General features: G+C 40.6%; 1 protein-coding gene across 1 annotated transcript in view; it reads right to left on the bottom strand.

The window, feature by feature from the left end:
• The window catches only part of BMAL2 (basic helix-loop-helix ARNT like 2), a gene marked incomplete at its 5' end in the record, with an annotated part of 35424 nt that extends 29290 nt beyond the window's left edge, over positions 1-6134 (bottom strand). The window contains one exon of the mRNA XM_080631986.1: positions 6074-6134. Within this exon, the coding sequence (XP_080488112.1) occupies positions 6074-6134 (61 nt within the window). The remainder of the gene's footprint in view (positions 1-6073) is intronic.
• Positions 6135-15673: the final 9539 nt, after the last annotated feature.

Raw genomic sequence — 15673 nt, 5'->3', positions numbered from 1 at the left:
ATATTCTTTATATATATTCTTTCAGATTCTCAATGTAAACCCCAAACAAGTAGAGAAATACATTTAAAGCTTCAGCACTATCAAACATAGTAGAAGAGTATTTATTTGGAATTTAACAAGAGTAAATCTTTTTAATATGTACTACTCATTGAACAAGAAGCAGACAGAAACAGTGCATAAAGCTAAGTCAGCTTCAAGAAGTCAGTAAAAGCTCTTTAAAATAGTATCTTAGGGCTTTATAATAGCTATCATTGTGATACTAAGTGATTTCAAAGTGCTTACCCTCTCCCTGTAGAGTGTCTTAACCTCGTGCAGTCTATAATGAAAGATTTATTTACTTCTCCGGTTATACCACTTTGGGAGAGCTGGATAAAGGATTTAAAAATCTTCAGGTTTGCAAAGAGAATGGGCTTGGATGCACCCCAATAACCAGGGTGTGCCCCTATGATGGGAAAAAGTTGGATTCTTACCTTTCATTTGTGCTCCTGGCTGACTTTCTTATAGTATCAATTTCTGTCAGCATTTTCATACCATTAACATCAAAACCAAATACCCCTAAGAACATATGCAGCAAAACTAAATGTTTTCTAATTTCATAGCAGTCTTGCTTCTTGAAAAATATCATCCAGGAAGACTATTCATTATTACAAGTTTATTTTCCTGGAAAACCAAAACCAGTAAATTTTTAAACAACCAGAAATAGTTTAATTCAACTAGAGGTATTTTGTTTTACCATTCCGAAGGCTATTAGTTACACTAGTCTGGTTTGCAAATCAAATAAAATTCCAACTGAGAAATGACAATAAAAAACCCAAAACTGTTCCTTTCAAAGTTTTGCTAATGCCCTAAAACTGAATTGCAATTATTTGAATTGTAATAGTAAGATTTGAATTATACTGGTAAGTGAATAGTTCTTCAAATACATATGTCTATTTATGATGTTTGGCTCTCAGTATGAAGCATATATGCTTATCTATATTAAAAATTAAAATTTTAAAAGCATATTATACACATCAGGACAGATCTCTGAAAAAAAGCAAAGACCAACCAAACATTAAAAATTCACCATATGAAAAACAGCTCATCTCCAGTAAGTGTATCAGAAACAAAACCCTAGTATTTCAACTCTTAACTTTATTGTATTTCATAATCAGGCAAACAAAGAATTTAAGGAATGGTTATCAACAGATACAGTTATCATCCAAATACAAGACCATACCCTACTGAATACACCCCCCTTGTGTTTTTTTACCAGAAAAACACAACAAACCCACAGTCCCCAAGGGTGTTGGCGAGGAAGTGAACAACTGCAAATGAGCTGCATGAAACTACTGTTCAGGTGTGCGATATGAAGTAAAGACATACAAAATCAACTGTATTCCTATGTTCAGCGTAAGTCACAAGCAATGCATTAAGAAACAAGGTCTGGGAGACTCTACGTTTTTCCAATTACTGACAATAATATTTTCTAAACGCATGCCACATTCCTGAGCTGTTTTCTCCACTAACAGCTTTAAGGTTTTCAGTTCCTAAACAAACATGATCTATTAGAAAAGGCTTATGGCCAAACTCCACCAGCCATAAAAGGTGAGATTCATCTGAACAAATAAAGATGTCCACATCTGAAAAAGGCATTCTAGTCCCTCTTGGAGGGAAGAACACATTTCTAGGGTGATTCATCTCTACCTAAAATAGATTCCTACAGTTGGCTAGATGAAATACAAAATTTCTAGGGTGATTCATCTCAATCTAAAATAGATTCCTACAGTTGGTTAGATGAAATGCAGTCCAAGAGTGTTCAGTAATTATACAAAGACCAAGTAACTAGCTCAGACTTGGATTTCTACTCTGTGGACATCTAAAGATAAATGAGACTAATTCCACCAAAGGTGGCTATTGAACTATCATGCAATTCTTAAAATATACCAGCCACAGACAGCACCTGTTTGTGTCACATGTAACCAGTTTAAGCCCAAGACAGTATTTAAAATGATTGCCTAAATTATGCTGTACAACCTCATGACCCACTCACCCTGCAATGAAAGGTTAACTTTTCTGGCTAGTTTACTCTTCATAGGTTTTCCTAAAATACTACTTTAGACTTTTTCGACTCATCAAAAGGAAATCATAAAAGATATGCTCTCAAAAAATCAGCAGAAAACTACAAGCCATGTAAGTATTAATGAATTTAATAAAAAGGCTGTCAGTCAGCCCCATTTAGCCAGTTTATAAAAAGAACATCTAAATCCATCTATCAGGATCTTACAGTAAAGTATGCTTGAACTAAAATGTCAGTGAATAAGTGCATTTATAAAACTTACGGGTGGCACTCTTCATAGTCTGTGAAAAACGTACACACCAGACTTGGAGAAATGTCGCAGCTCTGCAGCTGCTTAAGTTAACAATGTGGTAACACTGGCACAACCTTTCTAAGAATAAGAAGGCATTTTTAATCCAGCTTCCTATTTTGAAACATTTTCTGGCAGAAGGGAACTAGAAGAAAGAAGCTGCTTTGAATTGAAATTTTTAAGACCACAGATGCCACAGACTATTAAATGTGCATTTTCTAAATGTATATTCCTGGCATGCACAAAAAACTTTAGTTACAAACTCAAGCTTTGAGAAGTTTAAAGAAGTCAAAACTATGTTAAAAGTGACTGTAGTTAAAGCAGCACACAAGGGTTCTTTAGTGTCACTAGATGAGTTACTAAAATTGCAATCTACTCACTCAAGCTCATGGGCTAGGTCTACAGTAGTAAACACAACAGCATAACAGCAACAGGTCAGTAGACAGAAGCAGCTGGTTCACAAGCCCCTGTTTCTAATTTGTAAGTAGTTCAGGGAGCTTACACTAAATCACATTTAGTCTGGTTCACTGGGCCAAAAATCCTTACAATGCATGTATTTGAAAGCTGTCTGAGAACAAACCACTGGTTCAGTCCCTTATGTTTAGAGTTGGAGTATGTTTGGTATGTGCCTGGAGTGGCCCTAACCTTGCTACAAAAAGATTCTAGTTTAGTTTCTTCTGAAAGGAGTCCAGTTCATTTATATCAAAATTGCTGTTCAAACCAAACCCATGAGCAGGAAGTGGGGAGGATGGGATTCAGTTCAAACCAGTGCTATTGCTCTGAACCAAAGTGCTGATGTGCACACAGCCTCCAAGTACTTACTTGGTTTCAGCGTCTCAGTGTAACACCCTTGGGAGCACACAGTCATATAAAGAAGCAGAGATATATGTATATGCACCCAAATCTAGGCAAAGAAGCAACCTACATTTTCTAAACTGAGGTACTACTCGAGATGCAAGTTTGATTCTTACATTTTGTCAAATTGACATGTGGGGTTTTTTAAGGCATAAGATGTCTCTGATTACCTAAGCAATTACAGAGTTATCTATCTATACATTTAGTACATACAGAGGATGGCTAGCGAGTCAAATAGTTTCAAATAATTGTATGTCATGTAAAATAAATTGCTTTATTTTAATATGGAGCGGGTTTTTTTTTTTCCTAAAATTACTTTAATGAATTCTTACTGCAGATTTTCATCAGAGAATGGGAAAACTATACTTATATGCTACATACATACAGGACCATACGAGGAAGGAAGTCACAGGTGCTGTGATAATGCATCTGTTCATAGGTCCTGCAGATCTGAGCACCTATAAAACAAAGAACCATATTTTCTAAAAAAGGGATGAGAGTTCTGTTAAACAGATTGATTGATTTTAGAGCTTTAAAAAAGGCCATGAAAAGCATCTTCAGACTAGTTATAGCAAGTGGCATCCATATCACAGCCCATAGTATCTCTTATTGAAAGTATGGGCAACGATTTTCATTGGAGTTCTGAAAACAGTAGGAATGTACTGCCTGAAACATTCGGGGTTCCTCCCCCCCACAAATTTTATAAGCATGCGCAATGCAGGAGCAAGATACAGAGATTTCAATAATGAAGCCATCTCATCATTCTATACAGAGAATAAACTCTTACAGGTTAATTTAAGAACATTAGATTTGTTTTTAATACCACAAAATGATGAAAGGAAAAATTACAATATCCCGAATTATAGACATTTATATCAAACATTAACATGGGCAACTTTCCACATCTATTTTTTACTTATTTTTACCACTCAGAAGAGTAGTCAAGAATCACAACCAATTAAACACCTATCAGTTAAACAACACATTTACTTAATAGATTTCAAACACCAAGTATTTGGCCAAACCTATTAGTGTATTAAAAAGATGACTGTAACCAGCTAATGAAAAGATACTACACAAGCCCTTGAAAGACTACCCTGCTTTCCCAGTCACTTTCAGGCTCAAACAGGTCACTGACAGAAATCAAGAGTCTCATATATCCTAGCTCATTACTGGAAAAAAACCCAACCACCCCACCTCTCTCTAATCATACACAGATAACGGAATGAAGGGTAGCTGTTTTCTTATAACTTTTTGATTCATATTATTGCAAAATATTGATTCTCATCAAGTCAGCTGCAGAATTTCCATGGGTTTAGCTGGCTCTGGAGTTCAGAACAACAATTCACTTCGCACAATCACCCACCAGATTATTTCTTTTTACAATGAATTTGATTCTTTGTTGATGTGAACTGTCCAGTTTACAGTTTGCTTTTTATAATGAGCAAGTATACCAACAATAATGTGTACACTCAAGTGAAAAAACCCTGTTTAAGCAGCTAACCCTAGTGTGCACCTATTCCACAAAAAATAAGATACTTTTATCTTAAAACAAAACCAGAAAAAAACCAAACAAAACGGTCTCTTCAAAATCCGTTAGAACAGGTATAAGCATGGGTAACAAAAGAAACCAGGGAGGAGGGTTTCTTTCACAATCAACATGAAAGTCTATGGTTTGTTGCTTTCCCAAACAAATCTGTAAATAGAAATGTCTGCATATTTGGAGTTTTCCTTATTTTCATTATTTCCTTTCCTCACAATATGTGCATGATATAGAAACAATAAATCCTTATTCTAAGCACAATTTAACAGATCGCAAAAACTCTATCAGAAACCCCACTTTGTTTTCAAACACTAAATTACTCGCTACAAAATCATACCAGTTATTTACACAATCAAGCAGCAGAGGCAGAATAATGCCAATCATTCTGAACAACCAGGATACTCATATACATCAAAACACATATAACCCAACAGACGTTTAGGAAACAACTATTAAAAACCTGTAAGAACTGGTGCTAACGAACAGAACAGCAATGATGACTTGGGGAGAGGTTTGCTCACTTGTTTCTCAAAACACCGTCCAAAACACTTATTTCTCCTCGGGGAAGCAACATACTCGTTTCAAAGCAGGAGGAGCGCGAACCGCTGCCGGTAGTTTACAACTAGACTTGCTTTAGTAGCAGAAAGTTATGATTAAGAACAAGGAAGAAACATCAAACCCTGGTCACCATACAAGCGTGGGCATGCACGCACACACACTGTTAAAATCATCATACCTAAATTACTACATTATGTTACCTAGCGTATTAGGAACACATAAACCGGGCAAATACATATTAGAAACAGCAAACTACACACTAAATTACAAAAGCCATGACATTTTTAGTCCACACCACACCAGTGTGGTGACATATGTGTAACAAACGGAAGCACGGAGTGAACATTATACTCGGGAATTCTCTGTAAGTGCACAACATAACGCCTGGTAACATCCACCCTTGGTACCTTTACTGAACTTTACCGGGAGAAAGGAGTTCGCAGCGTCCAGGTTATACTTTGAGCCAGCCGGCGGGCAGGCAACAGCATGAATTAAAACAAAAACCACCACAAACCCTCACCACCGCAGAGCGACACTGGGAACCTGACTAGACCGACGTGCCTCCACAGCAAAGCTCTACCCCCCTGCCCTGCACCCCGGGCACCCACAGCCACGGAGGGCTCGCTTGTGCCACATCACGAAGGCAGAGAGACAGGCAGGCACACCCCACCGCATACCGTACGCGCCCACGGCCGCCCCACACACAGCGAAACAGCCGCTACAGCGGAGTAGGAGCCACCCAGCGACTACCGCCACCCCCCTACCCCACCTTCAGGGCCCCGCCGCTCCTCCTCGGTCCCCTCGGCGCTTCCCGCTCCTGCCTCGGCCATGGCGGGCGGCCCGTGCCACCGCTCCACAGCGCCCCCGGCCCCGGTGGCATGCAGGAGGTGAGCTGAGGTGAGCAGCAGCTGCCGTTCCCGCCGGCCCGGGGGAGGGCTCACTGGCGCCCCGCCAGCCTCCCCCCGCCTTGGCGCCGCCTCAGCAGCACCGCCATCTTCTCGCGACATTTCGTGCCTTCCCGCGGAGCCGGGTCGCGGGTGGGCGGTATTCTCCCGTTCCCTGAGGAGCGGGGTGGGAAAGAGGCGGGGTGAGGGTCGAGGCCAGCGGGGGTGGTTGCGGCAATTGGACAGGCCGCAGCACACCAGCCTTGTTGAATGTATGGTGGAAGTGGCGCCGCTCCCTCCTGGTGTATTGCAGAGCCAGGGTAGGCGTGGGCCACTTTGGCCTTTGCTCTCTGGGGAAAAACCTCACAGCAGCCTTCCAGTACATGAAGAAGGCCTACAAGAAATCTGGAGAGGGACTTCTAAGAGCAAGTAGTGATAGAACAAGGGGAATGGCTTTAAACTAGAAGACACTGGATTTAGCCTAGGTTTGAGGAGGAAGCTCTGCACTATGAGGGTGGTGAGGCAGTGAACAGGTTGCCCAGAGAAGCTGTGGCTGCCTCATCCCTTGGCAAGGCCAGGTTGGACGGGGCTTTGAGCAACGTGGTCTACTGGAAAGTGCCCCTGCCTCTGGCAGGGGATTGGAACTGGATGAGCTTTAAGGTCCCTTCCAACCCAAACCATTCTGTGATTCAATGAAAATACCAAAATTGCTTTGTACCTGTGTACCTTGGCCTGTGTACCTGATAGTTTTCAGGGTACTGTATGGAGGACACCTTGTCTGAGGAAGAACTGGGATCATGGAATAATTTTGATTGCGAAAGGCCTCTGTGGGTCACCTGGTCCAGTGTGTGGTCAGAGCAAGACAGAGAACAGTCACACCTATCAGTAAAAACCACAAAAATAGGGTTAACTTCTAGTAGTATATTAAATTGTGTTAGTAGACCTGGATTATACTTGATGCACAGGCTGTAGCTGTATTTTTTGCTAATACCAGGAGTACACTTTTGAAGTGAATCTGCCCATCACTCTCACTGCGCTTGGGTTCACATCTTGGAATAGTCTTGGTGTGTGTGAAAGTGTGTCATTTTGAGGAAAGACCTGAAGATGCACTTGCAAGAGCATAACATGCTCCAGCTCTGAATGGACATTCAGTCCAGCAGACACTCCTAGAGCTAGTCTGAAATGAAACCTCTATAACACAGTGTGGGCATCAGGACCTCAGCAATGCCTGTTCCATTTGACAGAACCTCTCTTACTGTCCTGCCCTGCTTGTTAATGTTTGCTAGAGACTGTGCTTGCTCAGTTGCAGTTGTAGGTGTGGTAGAACAGGCTATTGCCTGGACCCACACATCCCTGCCTGTGCCATCTTCATGGGTGCACATGTGCCTGCTTCTAGCTGGTGAACTCAGGTATGAGTGAATTTTACGTGCACAGTGCAGCTGGTATCACTTACCAGTAAGCCTGGATCTAGATTATTGGTGATGTGTGTAAAGGAAACTACTTCTGCAGGTGTACTGTTTAGTGGGCTTTCAGAGCATCTGTTATTAGTAGTCCTTTGGAAATGACAAAGGTAAATGTAAGTATTTTAACATTCTTTAATATCTGAGGTGTTAAAATTTACGTGAGCTGCTGACATATACAGCCCTGAACTCCATTGTGCCATCTTTTATACTCTGTGAAGCTCCCACCACAGTTTACGTTTGACTTGGAAGCACCCTGTCTACGTGGAAGTGGGCAGCTCAATATCTTGCCCATCATTATGCCCAAGGATTACACATGGCATGTGGAAGCGCCGAATGGGTAAGCAGTGGAATATGCTTACCTGGGCAGGCAATTGTGGGTTCCAGCTGGGGATGTTGCTGGACAAAGGTACTGTGACAGTCTCAATGCACATTTTTTTCGTAAGGTGCTTTCCAAGATGCCCTTGCAAACTCAGCTTTTCATCTCAGAATTTTAGCTTCTATGTGATCACACAGTTACTATTGCAGTGATACATGTATTCTGCTAGGCTGGGTTCAGCTGGCCTTACAGAATTTGTATTGGACAAAAACAATTACAAACCACTTCTGCCTTAAGTGAAATAAAAAGCAGTAGGATGAGCTAAAAAACAGGAGCTAGGGTTGCTGTCTTTGAGAAAATCATTATCATTAATGCACATTTGTTTTATTCATGTAGTACAACTGATACTGGGAAATATTTCCAACAGTTTGTTCCTAGGAGTCTTAAACTTCATATTTGGCCCTGCCAAAATACTCTTTTTGCCCCAGTTTTAAAGCTAGGAGTTCCCTCCTCCAGCTTTGCATCACCAGTGGACACCCAAATGTGAGGGAGATTTCAGAAGAGTGAGTCAGCCACATCGACTAAAACATGTTTGAGAGACTCAGTAACCACAGCAAGTTGAAGATGGCCATTGTTGCAAAGCTCAATGAGGTAAAGAGTTAAATAGTTTCAGAAAACTGCTTGAACAAACTTGATAGCTTAACAGCTGTTAAATACAAAAGCCCTCCATATGAGGACATTCAATGAGGACATTTAAAATGCCTCTTCTTTTTCTTTTTAACTGACTTACTAGAAACAGAGCTAATGTACCTTATCCATATTTTATTGATTATTTTCTAGTGCAGCAATAGAAATAGTTGTAATTCAATGCAGAATTTTTTGGCACTTTATGATATGTCTAGGTGAGAAAATCAGAGCAATCTCTTAGCAGTATTTCTCCCTGTCATGTTGCTTCTGTGCATTTCTCATGTGATCTCATGGTCAGTGTCACACCTCCTTGGCACTTAGGGAGTTCTTGTAAACATAATGTGCTCCAAATCATTAACAGAGATTCTAGACATCATTTATTATACTTGTTTCTTATTCGAAGGTGATGACTGGTCTCTATGGAATGTCTCATACATCTCGTATATGACAGTAATTGGTCTTTATAACACATAGTTAGCCTTGAGTCTTGGCAGAGTAGGATCCCAGTTTATGTAAGGCACTGATTTTGAGTAGGCCACACTTGACATTTTTGCCCCATTTTTAGGTGAGTGCTTTCTCTTGCGGAGCCTTCACCTATAAAATACAGAACAGAATGCTTTATGTAAGCCTCTTTTTTCCAAACAACTTATACAACAACTTGCTAAAGGGGTAAAAATAAAAATCAAACCTCGGAACAATTAAATAATAGCCTGAGACTAAGCAGTTAAAGAAAGGTCTCTGTATTATTACTCCTTTTTCTTTACAGTAAATGGTTAATGACATCCAAAGCATAGCATGTCTTAGCTGTTACACAGGACATGAAGAGCGTGCAGTCAGCATTTCCCTGAGATACCATCTTGAAGAGGATGCAGATTGCTTTGTGTATTTGCTGGGACCAGGCTAGCTCCATGCATGCCACACTTAAGAGACCTATTTCATAAGCTGAAAGTGACTGGACAAAAGCAATCTCCTCCTCTGAGGGAGCACTGAGAGTCACTCTGTGTAATTAGAGTGACCTGTATTGCTTCACTTATTAAAAACGTACTTGGGTGACTGCTTAGGGTGAGCTAACCAACGTTTTTCTATTGAAACTTTGTAGCAGTAAACCAAAGTTACTCAGCATATCTGTAAATAAAACCACAGATTTTTCACAGACTTCTCTTCCAGAACACAAGTGTTCGTGGTTTCCCCCCAACCATGGTATTACATGGCTCAAAGTAATGTAAAGAACAATGCCTGTGTCCTGAATCAAGTGTGTTTTTATAGAGGACATCTGAACCAGATAGCTAGTTAGAAGAATGAATACAATACCTCCCCCCACCCCGATCAGTTTACTTTGAGGTTTCCTAACCAAGTTAAAACAAGTCAAAAAGATTAGCATTTTCCAAAGTGCCTACTTTATTTTGGAGTCCTGGCTGGTGAGGTTTGTCTCCACAAAGTAATTCACTTGCTTGTAAATTTCTTGCCTAAAAGTCTCTCAATTTGATGGTGCCACATTTGACTTAAAACGAAAATAGTGCTCAGTTTTTAAATAGCCTTTTCATTCCTGGCTGAAACTGATATTTTCTGAATATATGACAAGAGCCTAATGTCTGATGTGTCTGAAAAACAGTATTGCTGTGACAGAGCTCTACTCAAGGATAAATAAAGCTGTTTAAGGCGACTGTTGAAATGAAAAGCAATAGAATTGTGCCTATGGTGTACAAATGGCCACCTCTAAGCTGAGTCCTACTTCTCTAGGCGCAGCAAAATCCCACCCAGTGCCTTTCACAAAACCAGCTGTGAGGGCAGGGCATCTCCAAGGACAAAACATCTTCTCTTGGGTTTGCATGCAACTAATCTGTGAACCTCCAAGCTGTAGTTGTCTCACTCACCTTGCCTACAAAGATCCTGACAGTGCTTTACATGACTGTCTGAAAGCCTTCTCCTTGGTTAAAGCAGACTTACCAGATTTTCAAGTGTTGACAGCCTCATGTTAAACAGCTGGTATAGGAGCAATGTGAAGATACAGACATGTAAACCACGTGCAGTCTGTGCCACTGAGTTGAGGCAGACTTAACTGGAGAGGTAAACCCAACAACTGTGGCACAGAGCAGGCCCATAAGTATGTCTAATGTCACTCAGCAGAACTGTGCTCACTGAATGCATCGCATTCATAGTTCACTACCTGAGAATTTCACAAATCAAGAAGTCATGCTGATCCCTCTGCTTCCTAGAATACACAAAATCCATACTGGGGCCCAGTTATGTACTATGCTCTTTCAGAAAAAGGCATTACAATAAATTGCACACTTTGCAAAGTTTCCTTGAGGCATTAGTTTCATTTTCTTTATAAAAAAAAATAGGTAATATTTTCTTCTTTAATAGCAGAGGTACCATGCAAGTTTGTCACCATTGTAATGTGGAGCCGCAAGGCATCCTTTTCACGTACTGCCTTTCAACTGTCTGAATTGCGTAGGTAGTAAAATCTCCTTGTCTTATTTGTAAAGGATGCAGAAGCAGCATCAGCAAACAGCTTGCTTTTGAGACCATCCTTGTTCACTGATTTCTTTGGACTTTTAGATCTCTTCGGCTGACATTAGAGGGAGCTGGACAAGACCTTGAAGGCAGCCTGCTGGATTAAAAATCTTGAGATGCATGTCTGGTTTAACAATGATTTGCTCTGTCATGATCAAAAAGTCACTCAAGTTCTTATCTGACTCTTCACTATTATTAAATAGATACATTGAAGTCAGAAGTAGACTTTGTAGAGAAATAAAGCGTCCAAGAGCAGGACAGCTGTTGCAGTTTTTGAAGAAGTCCTGATGCTAGAGAGACATATCTTCACATCAGTGCTCCCATTTCAAGTCTCAAAGTTTTGTGGATGGCCCCATGTGCCATGGCCAGGGGGATTGTCTTAGCACCTGCTTCCTGTTGGAGCTCCATTACCTTCATATTGGATTTAGATTAGACATTAGGAAGATTTAGGTAGATTTAGATGAGATTTAGATTAGATCTTAGGAGGAAGTTCTTCCCTGTGAGGGTGGTGAGGCACTGGCCCAGGGCACCTGGAGAAGCTGTGGCTGCCCCATACCTGGCAGTGTTCAAGGCCAGGTTGGACGGTGCTTGGAGCAACCTGCTCTAGTGGAAGGTGTCCCTTCCCATGGCAAGGGGGTTGGAACTGGATGAGCTTTAAGGTCCCTTCCAACCCGAAACCTTCTGTGAGTCTACGATTCCAGCATGAACATCCACACCGACAAGCAGATTCTGCATATGTCCCTAAAAGGAAACAAGGTGTTACATAGGCTTGGTGTATATGTAACATTTGCTATCTGTACCTGCCATCTCTGTTTCAAAACGTGGAGCAGGGATTGTGTTTATGCTTTTACACAACAGCTTCAAGGTCACAGCATGTACTCAGCTGATGAGCTGCCCTCTTAACATCATCTAGTTTTGTGGGTAGGAAATGCAAGTCAAGGGCAAAGATTTTATCTTTGGAGCAGGGAGGATGGGCAGAGACCCCCTGGGGGGAAGGAACTGCTACCAATTGAAGGTGGACTGCATGAGGACAGCACGTATAGGGAGCATGTATTCCTAGAGGAGAGAGAAGCAGCAGCAGATGGTGACTCACTAGAAATGGATTAAGCAGCTGATACAGAAACAAGATGTGGCATCAAGGGTCAGTTCAAATCAGAAACAAACTGCTTCTAGCAGAGCTCTGACTTGATGGGAAATGAGAAACCTGGGTTAATTTCCCTGCTCAGCATGAGGAGGTTCAAGCCTACATGTCCCATTTCCCCAGAGAACAGTAACCTCCAAGCTATCATGTAACCTGGAGAAAAAGGTGGTGGGAGGAGTAGGAGGTGGTGAGATAAACTCTGCAAGTATGAAGATTCGATTTCCCTCACACTGACTGTAGAAGTGCTTCTGGGTGAAGAAGTGTACAAATCCCACTGCCATTACTATTGACAGAGAAGAAATTCAGTGTATTATATATATACACATTAACTTGCCCTTCAACTATCCTAACAGCTCATGTACCTGGTTTCTTTCAGGTGGCAGCTTCTTTGAGGCAGAATGGCATTCTGTGAGGCAGAGCCTGAACCCAGCTTGGCTGACCCGCTACAGTCCACTGGTACCCACATTTAAAATCTGCTTTCATCTTTGAAATTCAGCTATGGAATAGGCATTTTACAATCTCTGTAATACTTAAAATTTTCATGCATGATAAATAAAATTACCTTAAACGTTAAGACCTTCCTGAGTTGCAGATACAAACTTGTCTGGCCGGCGCTGGAAAACACTATTGTCGTCACTCCCAACAGCAAGAGAGACTGTTTTGGATACTCCTCCCTTCTCTTTCCATAGGAAGAGCCTCAGGAAAGACCTTTTATTGTCTAGAGCACAACTGTTTTGCTTATATGCAAGATACACTTTGTAAAAAAATGAAAAAATTAAATACAGTAGGTTTTATTACAGCATGTTTTATAAACACTATGTAGTATTTAAAAGTGGTTGATTTAAAAACAAGAAATATTCCTGCACATGCTGAATGCATAGCCTTTATATTTGCCATTGAAGTGCTGTATTTTTGAGGAATACTAAATTTGGTAACGCAAGGAGATAAAGAACTAAGCCTGCTTATCCTTATGATACATAGCTGTGAGATATGATGTGGTTATTGACAGAAATGTGTAATCCCATTGAATAAAATTTGATACAATTTTAACAGGATTTTACATTTACTGAGAGCAATTCTCAAGTGGAAGGGCCTCCAGAAAGGCCAGTCGCCAGCTGTGAGCTCCACTTTCCTTTCAGCTGCTCAACTCTCTAATATTTTTACATGACTATTTCACACCTGCGTCTGCTGCTGCTGCTCTAAACTCAGCAAGAAAGAGGGAACAATACAACAAAATTGTTTCTACAGTGAATCAGGCCTCCAACTGCCCATGGAGGCCTTTATTCAATAAATTACAGCCTACAGGGAAGAAGGTCTCTCGTGAAAAGCAATTGTACCATTGTAGAAGTAGCTTCATGTGACTGCACTTGGTACAAGATGAGCAATTTGTGTGATCTCTACTTTCTGATTGAGAGAGTAGCACCACTGGGGTTTTCACTGTTCACGGAATTCAGGATGAGATACATAAAACAGCTCCTCAATGCCTGAGGTGTTGCCCATTCTGGAAAATAAGCATTTGCAGTACATGGTGTGAAAGAATAAAACCAGCAACTTTACAAAAAGAATGCTACTTTTATTTTCAAATGCTGTAAAAAGCCTCATATAAATTTTTATAATGCTTCTATGTAACTTTCCCAACCACAACTAATGAAACAGTCTAGGAAAAATATAGCAGTTGCCATTTCGACTCCAAGAACGAGCTGCTGTAAGATATCAACATTAAAAGGACAAGGTACAGTATGTTACAATGCTTGTAATTGCTCATATTATTGAAAAAGTGAGAGCACTTCCTAAGCATTAGAGCATAACCAGGCTAAACTGCAGTATTCCCTACTTGCTGCTGCACAGGAGGAAAATCACCTCTTTAGAAGGAGCCGACGCAACACTCTGTGTACTGCTTCTGCCCATTTTTTCTTAGTGTGGAGAGCTTTCAGCAAGCCCCTTTGCACTTAGGTGAATTCACCCATGTCAGATGCTATTATTCCATACTGTATCCAACGGCTCAGGTGTTTGAACAATTGACCTATAAAAATAACACTTACATAACTGTCCAGCAAGGCAAATTCAACAGTGCAAATGCAGTATCAACAATATTTGATTTCTGAATGCTGGCAATTTTTTAAACTCCTTTTGCACATGAAACAACCTCTGCTGATGTCCTGGAGCTAAGGCCACTCACTCATGCTGATAGGAGATGGAACAAAGTGCAAAAGCTCAGCTGCGTTTCTCAATCCAAGCTTCCTCCCCAGTTTCAGGGTATTCAGATCCCGGATTTGGATTCAGGCTCACCCATTCCATCGACACACTCAAGTTTTTCTTCTGGTACGGGTTAACTTCCCAGCAAACCTCTGATTACAATCTGCATACACAATTCCACATTTTTAACAGAAGTTAACAAAATGTACTTCCAGAAAATAATTTTTCACATGGTTGCAATCATCAAGCCATTTCAGGATCTTTGGTACTCCAAGAATAAGAAAAATAAATGGCACAGTGACAAACATCACCAAAGGAAAACACACAACCATCCAAAGGAATAAGACATAAAATAACAACAGATATGTTACACTTCCATTTTTTGAAGCCAGTGTAGATTAACCTTCTGTTCTCTTTAGTCCATACAGTGTCACAGTTTCACCTTTTTAAAAAAAAAAAAAACTATCCTAAAAGCAGCAGTTAATATTCTGTTTAACTTGACTTACTGATTAAAATAATGCTGTGTTTAAAAAATCCTGAAACAACCAGAAAACGAACTACCACAATGCAGGAGTTGATGCTAAATAGGCTGCAGGCTGTTTCCCTATGGATATAACTCCTATGTGAGCACTGATATGATTAATCATCCTCAACTTTAAATGAGTATTGTCTTTAGTGTTACAAATATGAGGGTTGAGCTGTTTTCCCAGGTTTGTAAACCAGTGAGTATGTACAGACGTTGTTTAATAGCTTTAAATTGCGTATCTCCCCTTCCCCGAACCCTGCAGGATAAAAAAAAAAATCACCAGTATTTACTCAGCATTTGCAGTTTCCATGAAACTTATCTTGTCTCAGGACATTCAAGCAAAGACTTCTGTTTATATTATGCGAATAGGGTTACTCTGGTCTTTTGAAATGTGGTGTTTGCAGGAATTCCACTTCTGGTGCACACAGTGCCCTATGAATGACATAGGAAATGAAAACTAGTAAAAATCCTATTTTGAATAGCAGTGTCCTTTGCGGCTAAGTTTGTATCGCAGGTATTTTCTGCTCAAGCTTCTCTGTCTTATAGAATGAACTGAAGGTCTTAAAAAAGGAATTTCCTTTCCTGAGAAGCCTCAGAAGCTGCTAGGGCACGGGCAGAATGAAGCCTGAAAGCGTAAAG

This window comes from Psittacula echo, assembly GCF_963264785.1.
Source record: "Psittacula echo genome assembly, chromosome: 1".
In the NCBI taxonomy this organism is placed as follows: Eukaryota; Metazoa; Chordata; class Aves; order Psittaciformes; family Psittacidae; genus Psittacula; species Psittacula echo.
The sequence above is the reverse complement of the archived record's forward strand: the minus strand, read 5'-3'. Positions and strand labels throughout refer to the sequence as shown.